The sequence below is a fragment of the Somniosus microcephalus genome, chromosome 2 (genome assembly GCF_052327205.1).
Source record: "Somniosus microcephalus isolate GS21.2 chromosome 2, FLI_Smic_1.0, whole genome shotgun sequence".
In the NCBI taxonomy this organism is placed as follows: Eukaryota; Metazoa; Chordata; class Chondrichthyes; order Squaliformes; family Somniosidae; genus Somniosus; species Somniosus microcephalus.
The window spans coordinates 103,878,960-103,894,430 of record NC_140988.1 but is presented as its reverse complement, the minus strand read 5'-3'; the positions used below and the strand labels follow the sequence as shown (position 1 = coordinate 103,894,430).

The 15,471-nt window shown below is 48.2% G+C and overlaps 1 protein-coding gene across 1 annotated transcript in view; it reads right to left on the bottom strand.

The window, feature by feature from the left end:
* fhdc1 (FH2 domain containing 1) overlaps nt 1–15,471 on the bottom strand; it is a 90,450-nt gene that overhangs the window by 5,526 nt on the left and 69,453 nt on the right. The window contains exons 4-10 of the mRNA XM_086011927.1: nt 10,970–11,055; nt 10,759–10,859; nt 10,042–10,112; nt 9,845–9,952; nt 9,012–9,082; nt 1,811–1,928; nt 252–416 (exon numbers count right to left, since the gene is read on the bottom strand). Coding sequence (XP_085868053.1) covers nt 252–416; nt 1,811–1,928; nt 9,012–9,082; nt 9,845–9,952; nt 10,042–10,112; nt 10,759–10,859; nt 10,970–11,055 — 720 coding nt within the window. The remainder of the gene's footprint in view (nt 1–251; nt 417–1,810; nt 1,929–9,011; nt 9,083–9,844; nt 9,953–10,041; nt 10,113–10,758; nt 10,860–10,969; nt 11,056–15,471) is intronic.

Below are 15,471 nucleotides of genomic sequence, written 5' to 3'. Positions count from 1 at the left end.
TTTGTCTGATGCTATACACAGCTGTATTTACCATAACGTCACCTGTTGCCTTATTTTATAACTTCCTTAAAATTTCAGGTTGAACAGTTAAGAGAATGTTCCTCTGGTCATTCAGTAAACTTGATCATTGTCCCTTAGCAACAGTGAGGCTATCAGAAATCCCTGGAATGGTTTCATTTCAAACACTGAGAGAAAGGTTCACAAAGCATCTGCAGCCATCTCAGATCAGAGTAGGTTGTGCACCTGCTTACCTTAATAGCTTTTTTGAATCTGTCACAAAAGTCTCGAAATATCTTGAAACATTCTTCTAATTTCATTGTTTCTTTATCTTCACAGAAGAAGTCGATGAGAGTGTTGACCTCCTTCTGCAATTCCACTCGCTCTTCCTCTAATCTGTCCACTTCTTTCAAAGCTTGCTGTAGTGAAACATATGCAGTATTTTAGCAAACACTGGATGGAAGTCAAAGAAACCAGGGCTACATTTTTCAATAAAGATTAACTGCAACGAAATCCAACCGTCACATTACAATAAACTGGTCTTACGATCTGACTTTCTGGACTGCAACACCTTTTAAAAACATCTATAAAAATAGCTTTCTTGTTCTTCAAAAGTAGTAACTAAGATCTAAAGAACAGATGAAACTAAAAGATATCCAATACCTGCCATTTAGGATGATTAATAAGTTTATTCATAAAAATAAGCAATGAACTGCATCTGTCAAAAGTTCGATCCTGTTTGTTTTGGCCTGATGGATAATGACACAGTGCTTTCCCCAGTGTAAATACATGTATATAAATATGTGTGTACCCGACTTGTTCTGTAAATTGGCCATCCTTGGTTTCCTCAGTTACAGAATATTTTCAAGTACGGAGACTAGCACTATCATCCTATGAGATAGCTCCTCAGCCCCTGCAATTCCATACCCTTCTAATTTTATTACTACCTTTGTGTTTCGTAAGTGTTTCTTCCTTGGACATGCATGTTGCAATTATACATTTCCCTGCTGCTAGCAGGTTTAGAATTCAATCCTTTAAATTAGTTTAACTCTCAAAAACAATACTTCCAGTCTTTGGTCACACACTCAGAATTAATTCCTGTATTTGGCAGAGGTACTAAATATTATTGTTCCATCTTTGCACTGCCAGTAACAGAGCTAGAATTTTAATCTTACTCTATTGTTAACTTAATAAAATATGATTTAATGTTGTTGCTTCTATTCTTTTAATAAAGACCAATTTTCAAAATGGCTGCCATATCTTTTTTAGGCATAATAATAACAGATCGGATTAAATACTCTTTGCCCTTATAATGGTCCATTAAAATTGTACACATCATTAAAAAAATTCTGAATAGATATTTAATACTATAATTATGGTAGAAACAAAATACTCTTCGTTTAGGTGTTGAATATGGATTTATTAGACACAAGGGAAGACCACCACAAGTCATTAATGTACACAGCAATTGTATGTTATTTGATCTCCTCACTTGTGGGATAAATTCTGTATTCAACAACTAAACTTTGAGTATTCTCAACATATTCAAACAAAGCCCATGAGGAACTTTAGACATTTGAGATAGGCACAATGTGAAGAGATTAAGATTAGCAGTGGACCAACAGACAGAGCTGTGTTCATTAATTTTTATGGCTCAGGCTATCTACTGCAACAGGTTAATGTTCCTGCTCTTTTTAAATAAAATACAGTCATCAGATATGTTCAGTCGCATAATGTTAATTTATTAATCTCCTCTGCTCTATAAAGCTGTCATGTGGACATGTACGAGCGGGGCCTTTTGACACTGACTCACCTGAGTGAAATCCTCCATTTGATGCAAGAGTTCAAAGTCTTGCTTTAAATTTACTTGCAGCCATCTTGTTCTGCTGACAAGTGAATGTAAATCGCCATCAATGCTGTCTACCGACAATCTGAAAGGAAAATACATGTTAACAAAGCGTCAGAATTTCCATTAAAAAAAACTTTAGACAGGCTGTATCTTGTGCACGGTACTATTGACTGGTTTCGGAGAAACCCTCATTTAAATGTACAGCAGATCAATCATGCATGGTGCAGTATTATAAAAGGAAAAGCACGACTAAGTTCATTATGTAAGTACAGGTATGTTGCTTGAGTAGCTATAATATTGTGTACAAGTACCGTTGTATAACCACAGCCAGCACTAGTTATGAAAAAGAGCACTTATCCAAGTTGAATAAAAAAATACAAATTTTGGAAATCTGAAATAAAAACAGAGAATTCTAGAAATACACAGATAGTAACTGTAACGTGTAAAGGCAGGTTATTGATGTTTCGGGGAGTGAAACTTAATCAAATGCTGACCGACCTGCTGTGTTCCGGTTTTTATTTCATTTATCCAAGTTACTTTTTTTTGCAATTTTCCAGCTTTGCTTTAAACTCCAAGGGGGCAAAATTCAGTTGCTTTGTGACTCCCATTAGCGCCCTAACAGGACACAAAGCAACTAGCGCCTGGGCGCGGCGCCACTAACGCCTCCCGCGAAATTGAGCGGGAGGTCAGCGGCAGCGACCCGTGGCGCTGCGGCTCCGCCGATGACGTCATCACTGTGCGCAGTGCCCTGCTTGCGCCCCGGCCACAAACTTCGGTTGTGCCCCCTAACATACTGCTGGCCGCTACGTCCGACAGGGTCAGGGGGGGGGGGGGGGGGCGTACGGGCGGCCATTTTTTTGCTGGTCGTCTGCCAGCACCTGCCCACTCCGCCATCCCCCCGCGGGGTGCCGGCCACGATCGGGCAGCCCGGCACTCCTCTTGAGTGCCGGGCTTTTTTGCCAGCACCCCGCGCCGTGGTGGCCCAGGGTCGCGCTACACAAGCCCCTCCCCTTTAATAAGGGAAGGAAGGCCTGCAGTACCACAGCACAACGTGCGGGCGCGCGTGTTGCTGCGGCACGTAGCGCCGCGTTATTCCCTGGGAGCGCCCCAAGAGGGAGGGGATTACTTCCAGTAACGCCCTGCCTCCTTCCTGGGGCACTACCATTGAATTTCGGGTGCGGGTGCGCTAACTTTTTCGGGGTGCTAAAAGTAACGCCCCGGCGACGTTAGTGCCCCAAAGGGGGCGCGAGCCAATTTTTGCCCCCAAATTTTTAAGTCCTAAATACTGAAAAGAGGAACTTAAAAAAATGATGATATAAAAGAACATCCTTTTTCCTTTCTTGCCTCTCTTGCTTTTGAAATTATTTTCCCGACTCTCCTTCCCTATGGGTACACAGTAGATCAACGGTGCTGGAACCAGTGGGGCATTTGTTCTACTATTGGGTGCTGACATGGGTTTTAAGGGTGCTGGGACTAGTGCAACAGGTAGACCTTTGGGCACTTTCCCTGGGTTTAATGGGCACTGGAACTGCAAGGGTATCAGCAAGGTATTTGTCCTGTCAATGCTGGGACTTGTTTTAAGTTTCAAAGGACGCTGAAACAGTAGGGCAGGTAAAGCAACTGTGGGGATCCTTGGAGCTGCACAAGCTGTGGGAAAATCAGTAAGTTGAAAACCCTGGATATCCTACAAACAGTATTTTGTTCCCAGTGATTCCGGGCATCTGCGCCACACTTCCTAAGTCATCTTCAAGGCTGAACGGCAATACTGCAAACTGATTTCCCGCCCTTAGTGAAAATGCCTCACCCTATCCCTATCGGGCCCCATCTCACACCACAGACACCTTGTGTGGAATAAAGGGCAAGAATCAGTGTCCTATCACTCTGATCAGTGCATGCACAGCCTGCCCTACTAAGCTTCCACTGCACACACAAACATCTTTTTGGCAACTTATATAATTTTAATCCCCAATTATCCACTTTAAAATAAAACAACATTTTGTGCAGGAATGTTATCTTTCAGCCTAAGTGGCATGTGAAAGTTTTCTATTTTCTCCCGCCTCATTTTTCTGTACTGCACTTGTGAGCGTGACGCCTGATGCTGGGGTAAGGTTCCACGAATAGCGGTAAAACTCCAATCAAAATAAGGAGGAAAAACTGCAAATGCTGGAAATCTAAAATAAAAATGGAAAATTCTGGAAATACATAGCAAATCTCTCAGCAAATGTCTGGTTAACCCAATTTGTTAACCACTCTTGCTCTGAGATAACTAACTCAACTAACAGATCAGGGATTGAATGTGTAAGCTATTGATGCGCTATTAACTACTCAAAAGACTGAGGTTAAGCGAGTAACTAACAGGCTTTTATTAACAAGAGAATGAAGGTATGCCTCGAGTGGTTGACCAGTCCAGAATACAGAGGGACTGTGGAGCAGTCACCTTTATACCTGGACTCGTGGGAGGAGTCAGCCGAGGCATGTACAGACATGTACACAGTGGAATACAAACACCCACACAGGCAGGTATAACAGTGGTTTACCACATTCACCCCTTGTTTAAAAATGAGTCCGGCGGGGTGAAGTGTATTAAAAGTTTGTGTATTGGAGTCTCTCCGGAGGTCTTGTATGCCGCTGTGACCGACGTGGCGACAGCAGGGGTAGTGAAGCTTCCGGCGTCGAGTCCCGCGTAGGCTGAGGCACTGGTGTGTAGTCCTCGTGGGTGTCGAGCGGGTTGCGGGGCCCAGGCGTGCCGTCTGCTGGGGTTGGATATTGGATCGTGGGGGGTGGTGGTAGTGGGTAGTGGGTTACTGGGGCCCCCGAGGGTGCGAGGTCTCGTATGGAGACTGTGTCCTCCCGCCCGTCCGGGTACGCAATGTAAGCATACTGGGGGTTGGCGTGGAGGAGGTCGACCCTCTCGACCAGGGGGTCCGTTTTATGGGTCCTCACGTGTCTTCTCAGTAGGACTGGCCCTGGGGACGACAGCCATGGCGGTAGCGATGTCCCCGATGTGGACTTCCTTGGGAAGACAAACATTTTCTCATGAGGGGGTGGCGTTAGTGGCAGTGCAGAGCAGTGACCAAATAGAGTGGAGCGCATCGGGGAGCACATCCTGCCAGCGGGAGTTGGAAGGACCCTAGACTTTAAGGCTAGCAGGGCGGCCTTCCAAACTGTTGCATTCTCTCTTTCCACCTGTCCGTTCCCCCGGGGGTTGTAACTGGTGGTCCTGCTTGTGGCAATACCCCTAGCGAGCAGGTACTGGCGGAGTTCGTCGCTCATAAACGATGAGCCCCGGTCGCTATGGATATAGCTGGGGAAACCGAACAGGGTGAAGAGGTCGTTCAGACATTTAATGACCGTGGCACTGGTCATGTCCGGGCAGGGGATGGTGAACGGGAAACGGGAGTACTCATCAATAATGTTGAGGAAGTACACATTGCGGTCGGAGGAGGGGAGAGGCCCTTTAAAATCAACGCTCAGGCGCTCGAAGGGACGAGTGGCTTTTATCAGGTGAGCCCTGTCTGGTCTATAAAAGTGCGGTTTGCACTCAGCGCAGACTTGGCAGTTCCTGGTCATGGTCTTGACCTCCTCAATGGAGTAAGGCAGGTTGCAGGCCTTGATGAAGTGGAAGAACCTGGTGACCCCCGGGTGGCAGAGGTCATTGTGGAGGGCCCGCAGTCTATCGATCTGCACGCTGGCGCAGGTGCCACGCGATAGAGCATCCGGGGGTTCATTGAGCTTCCCGGGCTGGTACAAGATCTCGTAATTGTAGGTGGAAAGTTCGATTCTCCACCTCAAGATCATGTCGTTTTTGATTTTGCCCCTCTGCTTGTTGTTAAACATAAAAGCAACTGAACGTTGGTCAGTGAGCAGGGTAAATCGTTTTTCGGCCAGGTAGTGCCTCCAATGACGCACAGCCTCCACAATCGCCTGGGCCTCCTTCTCAACAGCGGAGTGTCTGGTCTCCGGGCCCTGGAGGGTTCGTGAAAAGAAGGCCACGGGTCTCCCCGCCTGATTAAGGGTAGCGGCCAGGGCAAAGTCGGACGCGTCGCTTTCCACCTGGAAGGGGATGGATTCGTCCACTGCGTGCATGGTGGCTTTGGCAATGTCTTCCTTGATACGGTGGAAGGCTAAGCGGGCCTCTGCCGTCAAGGGAAAAGAGGTGGACTTGATCAGCGGACGGGCCTTGTCCGCATAGTAGGGGACCCACTGGGCGTAATAGGAGAAAAACCCTAGGCACCTCTTCAGGGCCTTGAGGCAGTGGGGCAGTGGGAGTTCCATAAGGGGACGCATCTGGTCGGGGTCGGGACCGATGACTCCGTGTTCCACAACACAGCCAAGGATGGCGAGGCGGGTTGTACGGAATATGCACTTCTCCTTGTTATATGTCAGGTTCAGGAGTTGGGCGGTGCAGAGGAATTTTTCGAGGTTTGCGTCATGGTCCTGCAAGTCATGGCCACAGATGGTCACATTGTCCAGATATGGGAAAGTGGCCTGCAACGCATTTTGATCGACCATCCGGTCCATCTCCCTTTGGAAGACGGAGACCCCGTTGGTGACGCCAAAGGGAACCCTAAGGAAGTGATAGAGGCGGCCGTTTGCCTCAAAGGCAGTATACTGGCGGTCCTCAGGGCGGATAGGGAGCTGGTGGTACGCTGATTTCAGGTCAATGGTCGAGAAGACGCGGTACTGCGCGATCTGGTTGACCATATCAGCTATGCGGGGGAGTGGGTAAGCGTCCAGCAGGGTGTAGCGATTTATTGTCTGGCTGTAGTCGATGACCAGGCGCTGCTTCTCGCCGGTCTTAACGACCACAACCTGGGCTCGCCAGGGGCTGGTGCTGCCCTCAATAATCCCCTCCTTCAGGAGCCGCTCCACTTCGGTTTTAATGAAAACCCTGTCCCCGGCACTGTATCGCCTGCTCTTTGTGGCGATGGGCTTACAGTCGGGGGTGAGGTTAGCAAACAGTGGGGGGGGGGTGACTCTGAGTGTGGAGAGGTTGCACCTGGTGCGCGGCGGGCAATTTGGAAGCTGCTGGCTGCGGACTGTGAGTGGGGGGAGGGGTCCACCGTACGCCATCGTAACACTTTTAAGGTGGCACTGAAAATCTAACCCCAGTAGAACGGCAGCGCAGAGGTGGGGCAGGACCAGAAGTTTAAAATTATTGTACACAGTCCCGTCTACTAAGAGTGTCACCACGCAGTAGCCGCCAATGTCCGCTGACTGGGACTCGGAGGCCATAGAAATCCGCTGGTGCGCAGGCAGGACTGGGAGAGAGCAACGCCGCACCGTGTCGGGGTGGATGAAGCTCTCCGTGCTCCCAGAGTCAAAAAGGCAGGTTGTTTCGTGACCATTTACCTTAATGTCCATTGTGGACCGGGCCAGTTGGTGCGGTCTCGCTTGGTCCAGCGTAACGGAGGCCAGCGTAGGGGTCGGTGTGTCGCTGCGGGTATCAGATGAGGCGGTGTTGGGGGCCTGCTGCGTCCCGGCTGGCGTCCAAGATGGCGGCATCCATGATCCCCATGTGGCTGGAGGCGTCCAAAATGGCTGCTGTTCCGGTGGTTCGCACATGGCTGGGGAGGCCCAAGATGGCGGCCCGCACGGCCCACACGCGGCGCTGCTGGGGTTCGGGGTGGCTTTGGCCCTGCAGATGCTGGCGTAGTGTCCCTTCTTCCCGCAGCCCGAGCAGATCGCATTTTTCGCCGGGCAGCGCGCTCTGGGGTGTTTGGCCTGGCCACAGAAGTAGCATTTCTGGCCTTGGGACACTGCTGCAGTAGTTGGGTCGTTGCTGGGATGTGGCTGGGGTGGCACGGCGCTATGAGACGGTCCTACCGTGTCCCAGGCTGTCGTTCCCCGCGGCGTCCACGGTGCAGAGGAGTAGGCATCCATGCCCCGGTAGGCTGTGTCCAATGATAGTGCGAGTTCAGAGGCCTTGTTGAGGTCGAGGTCACTCTGCTGCAACAGTCGCTGTCAGGTGTAATTGGACCTGTGGCCCGCTACAAAAGCGTCCCGGATAAGTTCCTCTGTGTACACGGCGGCCTTTACATCCTTACAACCACAGGCCCGGCCAAGCACAGACAGTGCCTGAAGGTATTCCTCGGTCGATTCCCCAGGTTGTTGTTTACGACTCCCCAGGAGGTGCCTGGCGTACACCTCGTTCACTGGCCGCGTGTACTGGTCCTTGAGGAGCTTGAGAGCAGCCGTGTACGAGATCGCGTCCTGGATGACCGAGTACGCTCGGTGGTTCACTTTGGAGGTCAGGACATCCAGTTTGTCCTCATCCGATTTGACCGTTGCAGCGGAGGCGATCAGGAATCTTTCAAAGCACCTAAGCCAGTGAGCAAACTTGGTGGATGCGTCCGCCTCCCGATGGTCTAAGTCCAGGCATGCTGGTGTGAGGATCTTCTCCATTATAAAAAAATCTTGTTAATAAAATTGATGCGCTATTAGTTACTCAAAAGACTGAGGTTAAGCGAGTAACTAACAGGCTTTTATTAACAAGAGAATGAAGGTGTGCCTCGAGTGGTCGACCAGTCCAGAATACAGAGGGACTGTGGAGCAGTCACCTTTATACCTGGACTCGTGGGAGGAGTCAGCCGAGGCATGTACAGACATGTACACAGTGGAATACAAACACCCACACAGGCAGGTATAACAGTGGTTTACCACATCTATTTCCCAGCAACACATCATTTAGTGCATTTATCCACAGTGCTCAGAGTTTATCGTGCACCGAGGCTGCTCAGACCTGTGTGTGCAGTGTATTTTTGTCAATCCGACATTGCACTGTCAGCTTTATCTAGCATGAACATTCAGATAATAACAAAGCTAAGCAGCGCTAGTGTTTAGACAGTAGACTACAGGTACGTGATGGAAACAAAAGGATAATAACAAACACAAACATCTCATTAAACCCAGCTGCAGGTGGGGTTTGGTTATGGAATATCTGGAAAGTGTGTGTGATCTAAAGATTTTTGGGTGTGTCTTCCAAAGTTTGTTTTTAAAATATGATTTTGCTGCAATCTATTCTTGAATATTTTCAGGACACATTTATAATTTGATAACTATCTGTTTCGTTAATATTGCCATGACATTTGTTTCCAAAACTATGATTTGTGTGTGTGTCGGGCGGGAGTTGGGAGAAGAGAGAAATAGAACTTCATTATGTTACCTGGCTGACTCCTGGACATGTGTCAGCTTTTCAGGAAAAGCTGAAAGATTTGCATCCTTTTTTTGTGCTTCCTGTTTGACAAAAAGATCATTGTTACTGCTTGTTCTTTTTTATATGAAGAATGATAAATGACACAATAGATAGAGTAGATAGGAAGGACCTATTTCCCTTAGCAGAGAGGTCAATAACCAGGGGGCATGGATTTAAAGTCATTGGTAGAAGGATTAGAGGGGAGTTGAGGACAACTTTATTAACACAGAGGGTGGTGGGGGTCTGGAACTCACTGCCTGAAAGGGTGGCAGAGGCCAAAACCCTCATCACATTTAAAAAGTGCTTGGATGTGCACTTGAAGTGCCGTAACCTACAAGGCTATGGACCAACTGCTGGAAAGTGGGATTAAGCTGGATGGCTCTTTTTCACCCGGCACAGACGTGATGGGCCGAATGGCCTCCTTCTGTGCTGTAAACTTCTATGATTCTATGAAATAACATTTCGTCTTCCTTTATGGTAGTCAATGGTTCTAGTTATTTTATGCCTCAGAGGTTCATCCTGGTGCGCTGAGTGAAAAGTGAATTAAGTTCTCCAGAATTGGTAGTGCATCTTATTTTGCAGGCAAGAATTTTTAGCAATTCCCATTATTTTTGATTAATATTGCCATGACAATTGTTTTCAAAATTATGATTTGTGTGTGTGTCGGTGGGGTGGGGGCAATTGCTGTCTGTTTTTGAACCAATTCCTAGGAAAATAGGAACCTATTCACCCAACCATTAAAAATGAACCACTAGATGATAGTTGCTAGCATTTATGTCTACAAATAACGTCTGAATACGAACCAGAACGACAAAGTGCAGCAAGTTCATTCCTGGCTTGTTTGCCTTTGTGTCTGCTAGCTTCAGCAATGAAGACAGTTTGAAACCCACAGCATTTCCTGCGTAACCTCCCTGGAGAGAAATGGGAAGAGGCCATCAATGGACAAGAACCATATGTAGAAGTTTTGTGGTATTAAAAACAACAACAAAAAATCACTTACAGCATTCATGATATTGCCGGCCTGTAGAACTAAATGCAGAATTGCATGAAGTTCCTCACAAGTCACCAGTTCTGAAAAATGTTAAGGATGCAAAGTTTAGTTACGCACCAAAAAGCACCGTGAAATGTATTGTGAGACAGTCACCAGCATATTTAGAACTTTGTAACTGAATAATCTGTTGTTTCTTATTCAACAGCTATAGGGGCAAGACCGTGCACAGATATCCACTCGGATGGGAATTCCAACTTTGGAACATTTTTATCCTCTACAGTTTTCTCCCATCGCCTCTGAAAGCATTGACACCTCTGGTTCCTTGGGCACTAAGCTCCCTCTGGTACCTCGCCTAAGCAGACTTTATTCATGTGCGAGTCTAAACAGTGATTGTTGGCAGTCCAAACAGTGAATGTGATCATCACAGCTGAGCCCAACGTGTCCTCACCAGACATCCACACACACACACTGTTCCAGCAGAGACTGATAGATCGCAGTCAGGAGCGAGATCCACAGCAGCACTGTTGTCCAGCTACAAGACACTTGAATGTGAATGTGTGCCAAAGGCTGGATTCAGAGCCAGGTCTCTACCATACATTGGAACAAATGTACTGTGCCACAGAACTTCACAGTGGGACTTTAAAAACACACACCGATCCCTTTCAACTGAGTAGAAGACAGGAGTCTGAGAGTTGTACTTTTGTAATTCACCTGTGTATTTATTACCTTTTGTAGCCATTCGTATTGCTCTCATTTCTTTGTATAAAGCACAGCAGGCAGGAGCAAACTCTTCTTTAAGAACCATGGCTTCCATCCGCAGAGCATAGCTGCAAGCCAACAAAATCATTCTAAGTGATTTATCAGGTATTTGTATATTCAATTTATTAATATGATGAAGAAAAGCTATTTTTCCAGAGCAATAAAACTGCTACCTTACCTTGGCACTTGTAGCAGCAGAACCATGAATGAATCTGCCAGTGATAGCTTGTTTATATCATCTTTGAAGGCTTGTAACTTCTTTGCCTGTAGGATGGATAAGTAATTCAATCAATACAACCTACTATCACTTTTTGATTAAAAAAATTATAATGGATATAAACAAAACAAATCCCAATTGCTGCATTTGTTACTCTGTCAATTTTAGGACATGCCCTGTTTTGAGTTCCAAACACAGTAAAGTGAGTGCACAAGATACCAAAGCTTGCTTCTCAGTTACTTTGCATGTGGAAAAGAGAGCAAAAAAAGTAATAGTTTACAAACTGGGGAACCTAAGACAATGGAGGGGAAATTCGGTTGCTTTGCGCCTCCCGTTAGCGCCCTAAGAGGGAGTAAATGGGGCGCAAAGCAAATAGTGCCCGGGCACGGCGATATTTGCGCCACTCACGAAATTGACCAGACATTTTGTGGCGGCGCTAAACACTACCGCCACGATCTCCTGCGCCCGCAGATCATGACGTCAGCCGAGTGTGCAACGCCCCAATCCGGATATTGAGTGGCGCTCCCTGCCTTTCTGCCTGCCGCTAGCAACAACAGGTTGACGGGAATGTTTTGCAGTCGGGAAGGGACTGGGGGAGCGCTATTTAAAGGCGGTCGCTTCCTGCCTTTTTTTGTCGGCGACATTTGTGCACCACACATTCTGAGAGAGAGAGAGACTTCTGGAGAGATTCAACGCTGTGTGAAGGAGTTTTGGATATTGAGCAACACTTTGCAGGTTCATTTTGATTTGACCTTCCTTGCATCAATTTAGAAGAGACTATGGGGGCTGCACGCTGAGCTCTTTCCCTGGGTCTCTCCATTGTTCTTTCCAGCAGAATTGATGTGCAGGTCTCTCCAGGCCGAGATTCAAGGCTGCAATGAGCAGGGTGTGGATGGAGAGCAAGATCGACCCTCCCCTTTAAGAACTGGCCGGCACCAGTGTGTCTGTGTTCCATTGCTGACTGACATCACATGAGCTTCGCCAGCGCTCTGAGTTAGCGCCTCGCTCCTCGGCGTTAGCGCCTTGAGAGAGGTGTGTAGTGCCTGATTTAGCGCTCCAATCACCTCCAGGGGTGATAGAAGCCAAATTTTCAGTCGGAGGTGATAATTAGCACCAGTCACTAAACTTTTCGTCCGGCCAATAATTGCGCCCCAAACGGGGCGATACCGAATTTCTCCCCCAATGCGTTTAAACAGTGCAATTGGATGAGCTAAGGGTTCAAATTTAAAGTCACCTCTCAAAAAAAGCACTGGTTGTTGATTTGCCCAGTTCCCTGCCAAGGAGGGGTTCCAAATAGTAGTGGCTGTTATGTGGACATACTTGCCAACCACACGCATATTGTGGTCAGTTGGTGTTTTGGGAGCACTGTCCATGTATCTGCATTAGTGGATGAAAATGAGGAGATAGTTGATCAGAAAAGGTCCTCCCAAATTCCTAACTCTTCACGCTCCTGCTGTAAGTGACTAATGCTGCTGCACACTGAGATGGAGAATTCCTGCTCACTCTGCAGTGATGTCAATCACTTACAGCTAGAGTGGGAGGAGCTTGGAAATAGCATTTTGGTGGGGGGGGGGGGGGGGGAGTTGGGCAGAAGAGAGGAGATAAGTGGGGAGCAGCACTTTAGGGGAGATGCTGGGAGTGGCTGAGGCCAGCTGGTAGTGGTGCTTTGGGAGGGAATGTGGGGGCAAGCCAGTACAGCTCTGGGGTGGGGGAGGGCAAGATAGCCACGGTAAGGCTTTCAGACTGCATCCAGAGTACTGCGTTCAGTTCTGGGCACTGCACCTCTGGAAGGAGGAGGTGCAGCACAGATTTACCAGAATAATACTAGGGTTAAAGGGTTAAATTATGAGGACAGGTTGCATAGGATATGCTTGTATTCCTTTGAGTATAGACAATCAAGGGGGAAAAATTCAGTATCGAACCATTTGGGGCGCAATTATCGGCCGTGTGCAAAGTTTAGCGCCTGGCGCTAATTATCGCCTCTGACGGCAAACTTGGCTTTTATTGCCCCTGGAGGTGATTGGAGCGTTAAATCAGGCGCTTCACACCAGTCTTAAGGCGCAAAAGCTGAGGAGTGAGGCGCTACATCAGAGCGCTGGCGAAGCTCATGTGATGTCAGTCAGCAATGGAACACAGACACAATGGCGCCGGCCAGTTCTTAAAGGGGAGGGTTGATCTTGCTCTCCATCAACAACCTGCTCATTGCAGCCTTGAATCTCGGCCTGGAGAGACCTATACATCAAATCTGCTGGAAAGAACAATGGAGAGGCCCAGGGAAAGAGCTCAGAGTGCAGCCCCCAGTCTCTTCTAAATCGATACAAGGGTAAATAAAAATGAACCTGCAAAGTGCCGCTCAGTACCCAAAACTCCTTCACACAGCGTTGAATCTCTCCAGAAGTCTCTCTCTCTCTCTCAGAATTCATGGTGCAAAAATGTCAAAAAAAGGCAGGAAGCGGTCGCCTTTAAATAGTGCTCCCCCAGTCCCTTCCTGACTGCAAAACGCTCCCCTCAACCTGTCGTTGCTAGCGGCAGGTTGTAAGGCAGTGGGCGCCACTCAATATCCAGTCCGGTGTGCTACCGGGGCATTGCGCACTCGACTGACGTCACGATCTGCCGGCGCAGGAGATCATGGCGGTAGTGTTTAGCGCCGCCGCAAAATGTCTGGTTAATTTCACGAGCGGCGGAAACATCACCGCGCACAGGCGCTAGTTGCTTTGCACCCCATTAGCGCCCTCTTAAGGCACTAACGGGAGGCGCAAACCAACTGAATTTTTCCCCCTAAGGGTTTTTCTTATTCATTCCTGGGAGATGGGTGTCGCTGGCAAGGCCAGCATTTATTGCCCATCCCAAATTGCCCTCGAGAAGGTGGTGGTGATCAGCATTCTTGAACCGTTGCAGTCCTTGTGGTGAAGGTGCTCCCATAGTGCTGTTAGGGAAGGAGTTCCAGGATTTTGACCCAGCAACGATGGTGTGTAACATGGAGGGGAACTTAGAGGTGGTGGTGTTCCCATGTGCCTGCTGCCCTTGTCCTTCTAGGTGGTAGAGGTCGCGGGTTTGGGAGGTGCTGTCGAAGGAGCTTTGGCGAGTTGCTGCAGTGCATCTTGTAGCTGCTGCACACTGCAGACACGGTGCGCCGGTGGTGGAGGGAGTGAATGTTTAAGGTGGTGGATGGGGTGCCAATCAAGCGGGCTGCTTTGTCCTGGATGGTGTTGAGCTTCTTGAGTGTTGTTGGAGCTGCACTCATCCAAGCAAGTGGAGAGTATTCCATCACACTCCTGGCTTGTACCTTGTAGATGGTGGAAAGGCTTTGGGGAGTCAGGAGGTGAGACACTCGCTACAGAATATCCAGTCTCTGACCTGCTCTTGCAGCCACAGTATTTATGTGGCTCGTCCAGTTAAGTTTCCTGTCAATGGTGACCCCCAGGATGTTGATGGTGGGGGATTCGGTGATGGTAATGCCATTGAATGTTAAGGGGCGGTAGTTAGACTCTTGTTGGAGATGGTCATTGCCTGGCACTTGTGTGGCGCAAATGTTACTTGCCACTTATCAGCCCAAGCCTTAATGTCGCCCAGGTCTTCCTGCATGCGGGCATGGACTGCTTCATTATCTGAGGAGTTGCGAATGGAACTGAACACTGCAATCATCAGAGAACATCCCCACTTCTGACCTTATGATGGAGGGAAGGTCATTGATGAAGCAGCTGAAGATGACTGGGCCTAGGATACTGTCCTGAGGAACTCCTGCAGCGATGTCCTCGGGCTGTGATGATTGACCTCCAACAACCACAACAATTTTTCTTTGTGCTACGTATGAGTCCAGCCAGTGGAGAATTTCCCCCTGATTCCTATTGACTTCAATTTTACTAGGGCTCTTTGAAGTCACACTCAGTCAAATGCTGCCTTGATGGCAAGGGCAGTCATTCTCACCTCACCTCTGGAATTCTGCTCTTTTGTCCATGTTTGGACCAAGGCTGTAATGAGGTCTGGAGTCGAGTGGTCCTGGTGGAACCCAAACTGAGCATCGGTGAGCAGGTTATTGGTGAGTAAGTGCCACTTGATAGCAATGTCGACGAAACCTTCCATCACTTCTCTGATAATTGAGAGTAGACTGGCCGGATTGGATTTGTCCTGCTTTTTGTTGACAGGAAATGCCTGGGCCATTTTCCACATTGTCAGGTAGATGCCAGTATTGTAGCTGTACTGGAACAGCTTGGCTGGAGGCGCGGCTAGTTCTGGAGCACAAGTCTTCAGCATGGTAGCCGGGATGTTGGGGCCCATAGCCTTTGCTGTATCCAGTGCACTCAGCCATTTCTTGATATCATGTGGAGTGAATTGAATTGGCTGAAGACTGGCTTCTGTGATGGTGGGGACCTCAGAAGGAGGATCAGCCACTTGGTACTGTTGGCTGAAGATGGTTGCAAATGCTTCGGTCTTGTCTTTTGCATTCATGTGCTGGGCTATGC